The sequence below is a fragment of the Periophthalmus magnuspinnatus genome, chromosome 12, assembly GCF_009829125.3.
Source record: "Periophthalmus magnuspinnatus isolate fPerMag1 chromosome 12, fPerMag1.2.pri, whole genome shotgun sequence".
Taxonomy (NCBI): Eukaryota; Metazoa; Chordata; class Actinopteri; order Gobiiformes; family Gobiidae; genus Periophthalmus; species Periophthalmus magnuspinnatus.
The window spans coordinates 13,748,723-13,760,743 of NC_047137.1; the positions used below are offsets into that span (position 1 = coordinate 13,748,723).

The following is a 12,021-nucleotide window of genomic DNA, read 5'->3' on the forward strand; positions in this document are numbered from 1 at the left end:
CAGGCTATATAACCTGTCTAAACCTGAACGCGAGTCAATGGAGGACTATATCCGTGGGTCCCTGGCTGCCGGAATCATCCGCCCGTCCACTTCACCCGTGGGAGCGGGGTTCTTCTTTGTGGCTAAGAAGGACAAATCCCTGCGGCCTTGCATTGATTACCGGGGTCTGAACAATATAACCGTAAAGAATAAATACCCGCTTCCCTTACTGGACTCGGCATTTACGCCCCTCCACGGTGCGACCATCTTCTCAAAGTTGGATTTGCGGAATGCGTACCACCTGGTGCGCATCAGGGAGGGAGACGAATGGAAGACGGCCTTCAAGACACCCCTGGGACATTTCGAATACTTGGTTATGCCCTTCGGTCTCACCAACGCCCCTGCCGTATTCCAAGCCCTCATCAACGATGTGCTCCGTGATTTCCTTAACCGATTCGTCTTTGTTTACTTGGATGACATCTTGATTTTCTCGCGGTCCCCCCAGGAGCATCATCAGCACGTTCGCCAGGTTCTCCAGCGCCTCCTCGAGAATAAACTGTTCGTGAAAGCTGAGAAATGCGAGTTTCACGCAGAGGAGGTCAGCTTTTTGGGCTTCATTGTGGGGCGGGGCCAAGTAAGAGCTGACCCTGAAAAGATCCAGGCTGTCACTGAGTGGCCCGTTCCTACCAGCCGGAGACAGCTCCAGAGATTTATCGGCTTTGCCAATTTTTATAGACGTTTCATCCGGGATTTTAGTAGGGTTATCTCGCCCTTAACTAAACTCACCTCTCCTGCTTTGCCGTTTGCCTGGTCTCCTGAGGCGCAGACAGCCTTCGAGAAGCTTAAGAGACTATTTACCTCCGCTCCCATCCTGCACCAGCCCGACCCTTCACGGCAATTCATCGTGGAGGTCGACGCCTCCGACTCGGGAGTGGGGGCCGTGCTTTCGCAGAGGTTCGACCCCCACAACCGCCTCTGTCCCTGCGCCTTCTTTTCCCGGCGACTGTCCTCGGCCGAGGTCAATTATGATGTGGGGGATCGGGAGCTCCTTGCCGTAAAGCTGGCCTTGGAGGAGTGGCGCCACTGGCTCGAAGGGGCGGAGCAACCATTCATCGTCTGGACCGACCATAAAAACTTGGAGTACATCCAGTCCGCCAGGCGCCTCAATCCCCGTCAAGCTCGTTGGTCCCTCTTCTTCAGCCGCTTCAACTTTCTCCTCACCTACCGCCCCGGATCTCGGAACGTCAAACCGGATGCCCTCTCCCGCCAGTTCGCCCTGGAGGATAGCCCGGTCACCGCAGAAACAATTATCCCCTCCTCGTGTGTGGTGGCCGCGGTCCATTGGGATATCGAGGACACCGTCCGAGAGGCCCAGACCAACGACCCCGACCCAGGTAACGGCCCTCCAAATAAACTGTTTGTTCCCGATTCTGTCCGGTCTCAGGTGCTCCAGTGGGTCCATGCCTCCCGTTTCGCCTGCCATCCTGGTGCCGGTCGCTCTCTCTCCCTCCTCAGGAGACGCTTCTGGTGGCCCACGATGGACACAGACACCCGGGCTTATGTCGCCGCCTGCCAGGTATGTGCTCGGGCCAAGGCCTCCCACTCACCCCCTTCTGGTCTCTTGCATCCTCTCCCAGTTCCTCGTCGCCCTTGGTCCCACATCGCCTTGGACTTCGTGACGGGCCTTCCCCCTTCCCAGGGGAACACGGTGGTTCTCACCATTGTGGACCGCTTCTCCAAGGCCGCCCATTTCGTTGCCCTGCCTAAGCTCCCCACAGCCAAAGAAACTGCCGACCAGCTGACCAGTCATGTCTTCCGACTCCACGGCATCCCGGTGGACATCGTGTCCGACAGAGGGACCCAATTCACCTCTCAGGTATGGCGGTCTTTCTGCGACAGTTTGGGGGCCACGGTTAGCCTCACGTCCGGGTTCCATCCACAATCTAATGGGCAGACGGAGCGGGCCAACCAAGACCTGGAGTCGGCCCTACGGTGCACAGCCTCCGCCAACCCCGCGACCTGGAGTACTCACCTACCCTGGATAGAGTACGCTCACAACTCCCTCGTGAGTTCCGCCACTGGTATGTCCCCCTTCGAGGCATCGCTGGGATATCAACCCCCTCTCTTTCCCACGGAGGAGAGGGACCTCGCCGTCCCGTCTGTTCAGCGCCATCTCCAGCGCTGTCGCCGGATCTGGAAGAAGGCCAGGGCGGCCCTTCTTCGGGCTGGAGCGCGCACTAAGGCGACGGCCGATCGCCACCGTGTCCCGGCGCCCGTATACCAACCTGGCCAGATGGTTTGGCTCTCCGCCAAGACGGTCCCGCTGAAGACGGACTCCCGTAAGCTGTCCCCCCGATTCCTGGGACCGTTTAAGATCATGAGGATCATAAATCCATCGGCGGTGCGCCTCCAGTTACCCCCGTCTCTCCGGATTCATCCGACCTTTCACGTCTCCCAGGTTAAACCAGTCCGGACCAGCGACCTGTGCCCTCCGGCCGATCCCCCACCGCCCGCCCGAGTCATTGACGGCCACCCGGCGTTCACCGTCCGCCGCCTGATTGACGTTCGTCGCCGTGGTAGGGGCCTCCAGTACCTCGTCGATTGGGAGGGTTACGGTCCGGAGGAGCGATCCTGGGTGCCCAGGGCACGCATTCTGGACCCCGACATGGTGAGAGACTTCCACCGCGCTCATCCTGACAAGCCTGGGGGTCCACCAGGAGGTGGACCTTAGGGGGGGGGTACTGTCATGATGTCAGTTTCCCTGTCCTCCCGTGCTCTCTCCCCCTCCCCTACCTGTGTGTCTGGAGCTGGGTGGAGTGCCTGACTCCTCCCGTGCACACCTGGGGTGCATCAGCCTAATCACCACCACCTGCTGCTGAGTACAAGAAGGCTTGGCAGTCTACACTCGGTGCCAGACCGTCCGCGTGTAAAACGTGAATGTTTCTAGCTAAGCTTTGTTATTTGGTACCTTCCTGCAAATGCTCATTTGGATTTATGCACCCTCCAGATTCCTGCCTCCACTCGCCCAGCTCCAGCCGTCACGTTCCAGTCCCGGTATCGTCTCCTGCTCGTCTCGTCTCCGGCTCGTCTAGTCTCCTGCTCGTCTCGTCTCCTGCTCGTCTCGTCTCCTGCTCGTCTCGTCTCCTGCTCGTCTCGTCTCCTGTCCGGTCCTGGTCTCTGGTTTGTCACCCGCTCCCCGCTCTGGTCTTCGTCTGCTCCGCCCGCCCTGGTACCGCACCTGCTTCTATCCCCGTCCTGGTCCTGTCCTGCCCGCCTCTACCTGCACCGCACCCGCCTGACCCGTCTCCCGCTCCCCGGTTCCTGTACCTGCTCTTGTGACCTGTTTAAAGACTGCATTTTCACCGCTGTAAATAAACACTGTTAAAACTGCTCTGGTCTGCATCCTTTGGTCCTATCCGCACCGTTACGACAAACATACAAAATGAAAGAACCAAGTAAAAGACTTTTCTTATTGCACTACGGATCCCCTCTTCGGATTTTGAGCCAGGATATTGGTCTTGGTCAGAATCTTCTTACGATTTCATGATTGCTGCTTGAATTCATATCCTGTATTTTTGATCCTGAATATTTTCTGAAAGGGTCTAAACCCATTTACTCAGGAGGTAAAGTTGAGGTACAGCTGAGGTACAGTTGTAAGGATGATTTGGTCTTAACAAAAACATTGGACATGATTCCCATTTAATTATATTATAATTTTGTGTTTTGGTTCTCATGATGATTATCCAGTCAGAAAGCAGAATGAGCCTCACATGAGTCTTTCATTTGTGTTGAAAGTTTCAATGTTTATGTTCGTTTAATTTAGACCTAAAAGGGCTATGAGCTGAATCAGAATCAGTTTTATTGCCATTTTCAGTGAACAAAATTTACAACTAAGAACTTTCTTCAGCATTATGGAGCAAAACAAATAATAATAATATTAACTAAAATAAAAATAAGGGCATGCATTAAAAGGCATAGGTAAGGTAAAAAAAAACTGACTTTGATATACAATACAAGATATATAATCGTCATTATCTAAACCCCAGCACCTGCAGTCAATCATTAATCAGTGTTAGTGCAGCCTCTGCAGCTCAGTGAGTGAATTCTGGAGGTTCTGAGCTTTCACATGAGGCCTGTTCATATACTGAGAATGAGGAAAAACTTGTATGTGTCTCTGTCTGCAGGTTAAACACGAACACACAAGTTCAGTAACACAGACTTTTGACTAGTGCTCCCGCCCCACAGCAAGGATCTGAGTTTGATTCCCTGATCTGTGTGGAATTTGCATATGTTCTCTGTGTCTGGCTCTCTCTTTCTGACTGAGTTTCTTTTGGGCTCTCTGGATTCCCCCATCAACCCAAAATATGCACAATAGCTAAATGTCTCCAGCTAAGGTAGTCCTGACCAAGACTAGCTCAAGATCTGGAGATGGATGACGTCCACTTACCCTATGGAAACAATAAAGTGTACCTTACCTCACCTCCAGAAAGTTGCATACTATACCTTTAATTACCCAGTATTACAACTATAGACTGTACAATAGTTTAATGGAACACTGTTCTATATGTGGACAAAATGTAGAGTAGCGTATACATAGACTAGTATTATAGAGAAACAACATGGCCTACATTTTACTGAACACGTTCTGCAAGTATAAAGTATAAAGGTGAAAATGTGAAAGGACAGTGTATGATGTTTTAAATTATGTAATGATGGTGTAATAGTGTGTTCAGGGACAAAGGAAGAAAGTTGTTGCTGTTTTTTTTGTGTTATTTTTTTATCTGGCGGTTCTCCCTTTCTTACCTTTCTAAACTTCCTGTGTGAGAACAGTAGACCTATGTCATATTCCCGTTTATCAGCATGACATTTGCAGCTTTGTTTTTTGTTGCACTTTTGTTTTTCTTATTAGAAAAGTTGACTAAAAGCGTATTACGAAAGGACACTTGCAACAAAAGGACTTGCGATATGAAAAAGTAACTTTGATCTGATGAAGTCCTAAAAAAAAAAAAAAAAAAAAAAAGCACTGCCATTACCAGTAGACACCAGCAGAGGGCGCTGTCTCCCCGCACACACACAGCCGCAGGAGAGACACTTCCGGCCCGGTGACAGTTGTCAGGGTTACCGCGCAAGAAGTAGCACAGAGGAGGGGTTTTCAACTGTTTTTACTCACATTTCTGATGCTTCTGCTTCACTTGTGACCACAGCGGACCCCCAGCCCCCCGCAGAGGCACATACCCCGCACCAGGACCGGGAGCAGGAACGGGAGCAGGACCCGGAGCAGGACCCGGAGCAGGACCCGGAGCAGGACCCGGGCCACGGCGCACTCACCCGCGGCTGACGCTGTTTTACCGTCATTTTGGCGAATCCGAGCTGGAAGTCCAACATGACCCAACAGGCTGCGGCTCTGCAGACCTACAACAACGAACTGGTCAAGTGTAAGATTTATATTCACTGATTTAACCTCATGCATCAACTTTATTTTCTGTTTGTAACTTATGGTGTTTTGAAACGAGTTGGGAGGACAGATGAGTTGCTAGTGGTAAAGGGTTAGCTTTATCTGCATGTCATTTCTAACTTCACCGATGTAAACTACGTTATTCTTAGGTCTGTTTCACTGTGTAACTCTCCTAAAAGCCTCTTAGGTCTGTGAGCAGGATCTAATTGTACCTTTGACCTCTGTAGTACTGGTGTCTCCTGGTGTTTGTGATCAAAGATATGAACAATACCAGCTCTCTTTTAAAGGTACACTATGTATCTATGTCAGAGAGTTCACTTCCTGCCTGTTTTCATGGAGATGTTATGGCTTTGCTTGTAATATTCCACAGAATGGCATTACTCTAAAGTTCTCCAATGAGACAAGCAGGTGATGCCATGAGGCCAACTCACAGATCAGATTTGTGGAGAGGCGACTCTACTCACAGCATTTATTTATTTTTAGCAATAAAGACACCACTAATGGAATAAATGCCTAAATAAATGCCATGTTACTTCAATAAAAATGGAATTGAATCAATGCCTAAATAAACCATGGGAACGAGCAGCAGAGAAGTTGCATATTTTATAAATATCAAAACTGGATTAAGTAACTAAACCTTAAAGTGCATCAGGTTTTCTTGTTTTTCTAATTCTGACTTGGTTTGGTGGGATTATACCTGTGCTAAATATGTTTTATACTTTTACATCAGTTAAGTGGCGGTTTGTGGGTAAAAGTTTAGAAGAAAAGTACAAAAATACAGTGCTGAGTTCTAAAACAAAATCCCTCACCTCAGAAAATTCCATCCATAATGGAGAGACAATTTACGAGGAAGGAAAGCATTTTTCTGGCAGTTTAAACCTTCCTTTAACTAAATAAAAGTCTTGTCATCTATTTGTAACTATTGTGCATTTTAGATAACAGTTATGAAATTTCCTCTACGTATGTAACATCTGCTGCCCGTGTCCAACCAGGAAGTGAAGTAAAATATAATGTATCAATCCGTTATGTCCCTGTGCTTATATATATGTGTGTGTTTCTTTGTCAGGCATTGAGGATTTGTGCTCAAAGCGTGAGGAGCTGAACCGTCAGATCAAGCAGGAGGAGGAGGAGAAGGAGCGGCTCCAACACGACATCCGCGTCCTGTCCGAGAAGCTGAGCCGAGTGAACGAGAGCCTGGCACAGAGACTGACAGCACGAGCCACCTTTGACCGGACCATCGCAGAGACTGAGGCTGCATATACCAAGGTGAGAGACTGAGGCTGCTTATACCATAGACTGTTTATATAAATGGACATGGCTAACCCGCTAGCTCCTTATACCGAGGTGAGAGACCGAGACTGCATAAACCAAGGTGAGGAGAGGTCCAAACAAAATATCAGCTGGAGATTTAAGGCCTATAGGCAATACACTAAAAAGCACAAAAATCAGCCCAATATATCACCATTACCTCGGTCTCTTTACAACAACTCTTCCTCTTTAAGTGTATGTACCATTTGTGTCACCCATTGTTGGTCTAATTGAGCATGTGTGTGAGGAGGAGGAAGACTCCCAGCATGCCTCTGTGCTGAGAGTAAAGACAAGAGTTATGAAAGAACAACAGAGTAACCCCCAGAGCTGAACCTGTAATGTACTGCAAACAACTGTCCTGATCCTCCTCTCAGACAACTATCTACACTTTATTTTCATTTATTATTATGACATTTAGCAAATGTCTGCACAGTATATGAGTATATGGTATCGAAATCGCAAAGGCTGCAATTATTGTACAAAGAACAAGATGTCTTTTTATAGAAAATCATGTTGCACCTGTAGTTTAGACCTCTACAAACATGTTCTGAAATGCATGGGATACTTGATTTAATTTAACAGTTCGTATTTCAGCCTTTTCAGTTCAAATGCTTCTTGAATGATTTACAAGTTATGATTTAAATAACTAATTTTCAAGAGCCTGTGATCACTATAAGCTTTCATGATCCTGTTTAGGTGTTTGATTTTCAACAAAAAGGTGAGAGTGACAAACTGAAATTGTGTGTAATGTTTTTGAGAGAGACTTTTTTAACACCACAAATTGGCTCACCCTATTGTAATTCCATCTTAGTCAGTTCTTTATGGTCAGATAGTGGTTTAACTCTTCAGACAGAGCAGTGCCTCTAGTTAGTCTGTATGACGTCTCGGTGCTAATTCTGCCCCCTGCTCTCTTGTCAGATCCTGGAGAGCTCCCAGTCCCTCCTGAGTGTGCTGAAGCAGGAGGCCGGACACCTGAGCCGGGCCACCGAGCCTCGACGTAAAGACCACTGATGTTTACGGAGGGCCCTGAACGCCACACGGACTCGAGATAATGTATTTGTTGTGTTTTTAGTTATTGTAATACACCAATATTTTTTGTAAATGAAATCCAGCATTCCAAATAAAATGGTTTAAAAAAAAGATTCTGTTGTTGCAGTTAGAATCTACCACCAAATCACCACCTGACCCTCCGCTCCACATCCTCTGCTCCATCTGACCCTCAGCTCCTCCACATCCTCTGCTCCATTTGACCCTCTTTTCTGCATCTTTCTTCTCCATCTGAATAACATACATTGAAACTTAGTCCAAAATCAAGTCAAACTCAAACATTATATTCCAGTTTGTTCAAGTCTATTTATTTTCAGCTTTCATTTATACACATTTTGACATCACTTTTCTTTTTTTAATTTGCCCAAAATCATTGACAACATTTTTAACAGTAAGCACATCTGCTGCGATGTAGATTTACAGAAGAGGGAGAGAGGAGAGGAGCCACAGTATCACACACTCACTGATCGCTGGAATGTCCCACTGTGTACAGGTCAGTGAATGCACCAGTCATAGGAACAGCTTTAGTCTGCATCAGGTATTAGAAACTAGATTAAACTGTTTTGTAATTAGTTGCATTAGTCAGTCCTCTTTCTTTTACACCAGGTTTGATCCCAATTTGTGTCTACTTTATAATTAATGTTTATTTTTTTATCCCCTAAGGCCTAAGGGGGCGCACTAGGCAAAGTTTGAGAAGCGATAAAACAACTGTATTTAAATATGTTGAATAGCCTCACTGTACAGGCAGAATACAATGATTGCAAAACATCTTTAAAATTGGGAATTGTTTGTGTTTTTCCAACTGATTAATTCACAATCATAAAACATGAGGTAAGATTAGTATGATTAGATTTAGTCATTATCAAAAGTAGTCATCTATCAGTTCCCGTCAAAGCCTTTTGAACGAGCGGTAAAACAACTTCAGTTTAAAGTGGTACGGTGGAGCATGTACCTCTGGGGGTACGTGAGCTCCTTCAGGTGATCCTTGGACAACTCTTCAGTTTGTAGGTTTGCCTCATTTAGAGTTCATTTGATCCACTCTTTTGTCCTCTTTTGGGTCACTTCTTGAACTACAGTGGAAATTACGTAGTCCACTTTTAGACCTGGTTTAGACTTGGAAATGTCTTGTTATATAGTTGGTTTAGATCTGGTGGTACTAGAGAAGCAAAATCTTTTCTTTGGGGGTAATTGGTGTGAAAAGTTTGAGCGCAGACACATTTCAAAAAGCTAAAAATCCTCCTCACTTTGCGTTGCCAGATCCTACGACAAAAAACAGTCAGCACTCAAGGTTTGTGCTTGTGTTTTTTTTGTTGTTTTTTTTACACAGTGCGGCGAGTGAAAGAAAGCCTCTTCCTTCCTCCGTGACCCGCCCCCCTCGCTCCGTGGCTCCTCCCCTCTTCTTTCCGTGTGCAAAACGAAGCTAGAACATAACAGTGCAAAGACGTTTACCTCTGGACAAACGCAGACAAATAAAATCTCAAACACATACGATCCAATTTTAAAAAAGACATCCAGTCTGAAAAGTATCAACATATGGACAGAGCTGTACAACAATACTGGTCTGAGAGTGGAGTGTGAGGACGTACAAATCATGGGTTGGCATTCATTATGAGTAAAAAAAAAAAAAAAAAAAAATCTTGGTGCATCATTTGAATACATATAAAAATCATAACGTTAAAAAATCATTTTGTCATTTTTAAATACACGCTGTCTTGCATTCAATCACAATCATGTCCATGTTACAGAGTGGCATATCCAGCAAATTGTTTACACACACACACAAAAGATACAACTTAAATTCAAAATTGATACTTTGCAGCTGATGGGGGAGGGTGGGGTGGTGCTAACTGGAGGCACTGTTCCGTCTGAAGCTCTGTTAGTCCAATTAGACTTTACTCTGAGCTTTGTTTTAACACAGTCTGACCAGAAAGAGCTGACTTACATGGAAGTACAACAGGTGAGATGATTTGTGCTGTTAAACACAAATAACATTACAGTCACAAGCTAGCTAGCGTTAGCCAACAGGTTTCAGTTAGTCACTCATGCCTTTTTATTTGAAAAATCTAACTCCTAAACAGGACCATGAACGCTCGTATTGATCAGAGGGTCCTGAAATGTTGTTATTTGTGACTTTTCAGACAAAAAAAAAACTTATCAGGTAATGTGTGCACTGTATCACCATGGTAACTGCTGAATATTCCACCATAGCATACATATAGCACCCCCCCAGCGTCATGTCACTGCAAAGTATCAATATATTTCTCGATGTGAGTAGTATCGACTAGATTAAATGTGTTTACATAAAGTTGCACGATGTAACTTTTCTGGCGGGGGGGCCGCCACCTGCTCGTATCCATGGAGATGTTATGGCTTTGCCCGGAGTGTTCCACAGTATGGCATTAAACTTAACCATCCCCACAGAGAAAAGCAGGTCGCACCACCAGGTCAAGTTACGGGACAGATCTAAGAAGAGGCAAGCTAGCTTACTGTAAACATATGAGCAACAAGTTACAACCAAGAAATGTTACATAGTGCATCTTTAATTAGTCCAAGATATCTATTGTATTTGTTTAATCATATTTTTTCCAAGCATGAAGATCTGTCTGTTGAAAAACGTACTGAAGCAGAAATACTTTGGTTGTAATTAGGAATAATAAGTAAATACATCCAAACTATGGTCAAAACTACTCAAAATATTAAAGATGTTCTGATATGAAGACTTTTTTTTTTGCAGTGATTCCTGATAGTGGAATGTGAGAGTACATGAGGTCCTATTGGAGAAGAGTGAATCCATCTGAACTTTAAAAAATGTTTCTGTAAAAAACATTATTATACAAACATTAAACTCAGTACTGGCTGCAGCCTGACCCCTCACCGGCCTTCACTCGTGGTAGTGCCTTTTGTCTCCACATAAAGCTCCTGTAAACTGCACTGGAGGCTTTAAGGCTAAAGTAAGAAACAGTCCAAATTCAAACACACAGTTCTACAAGAAATGTTTCAGAATTCTAATTTTGACTTTTGTTTTGAAATTACATAAGTGCACTATATATAACATTATTATTACAGAGGTGGAAAGTAACAGATTACAAATACTCATGTTACTGTAATTAAGAAGCTTTTTGGGGTAATAGTGATTTTTTTAAAGTAGATTTTTAAACTGATACTTTTGAGTATAATTCTAGCCATGTAATTGTAAGTTACTGAGTACCGTCTCTGCTCCTTTCTAAAAACCGACATGACCATATGAACCATCTCTGAGGACTTCAGGACTAAACACTGGGAATCAGTGTTTCAGTTTTCTGCAGCTAAAACCTGGAACAGTCCTGAAGATGTGAGACAGGCCTCTACTTTGACAATGTTTAAATGCAGGCTCAAAACTGTTCTGTTTAGTTGCATACGACTGAAAGGTTTTCATTCTGCACTCTTCTCTTTTAATGTTAATTGTATGATTATTTGTGATTTTTTATGTTTTGTGATTTTAATGTCTTTCTTATTCTGTAAAGCCCTTTGCATAGCACATTTCATACTCAACTAATTCAAATAAACTTGCCAAACTCACATAACTGCACTGTTCGCCTGCTCTGATTGGACAGAGCTCAAAATACACTTCTACATTTTCATTCTAGCATTTTTCATGTGTACATTTTACTTTTACTTAAGTAAAATTTTGGCAGCAACTTGGAATTGAGTACATAATTAGCAAAGTAACTACTCACTTTGGAGCCCTCTTTCCACCCCTGCATAAAGATAGAACATGTATTTGTCCTAATTTCATTGATACATTTCATAAACTTTAAACTGATTGTGCATGTATATAGTGCATTTTTGGTCTACAGCTTATTTTCACAGTTCTTCTCATAAAATTGAAGCAATTTGACCCAAAATGTGTAAAATGGCATAGCTCAGTGAAACCCGGTCATAAGTGTGGCGTCTCTGCAGTACTGGTGGTTCATAGTACGACGCAGGTCTTTGGATATTCATACACAAAATATTATATCAAAACTTTAGAGGTCATTTGATGCGTAACATTTAGACAGATATTAAAACCAGATTATTATTATTATTATTATTTTTACAAAATTCTTGTGGCTCCACAACCAAACTTAAGTGAGAGAAGGCACTAGTGCTGCTTGGAAATTGTGCTCTCCATTTGAATTGGCACCATTGACAAATATAAGCAATTTCATCATTTGTCATTATTAGTTATATTATAGTTAGATATAATATTTTTT

General features: G+C 44.5%; 1 protein-coding gene across 1 annotated transcript; it reads left to right on the top strand.

Annotated features, from left to right (window-relative positions):
* Nucleotides 1–5,066: 5,066 nt before the first annotated feature.
* ssna1 (Sjogren syndrome nuclear autoantigen 1) lies at nt 5,067–7,863 on the top strand. Its single transcript, XM_033976233.2, has 3 exons — nt 5,067–5,414; nt 6,501–6,700; nt 7,661–7,863. Exons 1-3 carry the CDS (start codon nt 5,363–5,365, stop codon nt 7,751–7,753), a joined length of 345 nt encoding a protein of 114 aa, XP_033832124.1. The 5' UTR covers nt 5,067–5,362; the 3' UTR covers nt 7,754–7,863.
* Nucleotides 7,864–12,021: the final 4,158 nt, after the last annotated feature.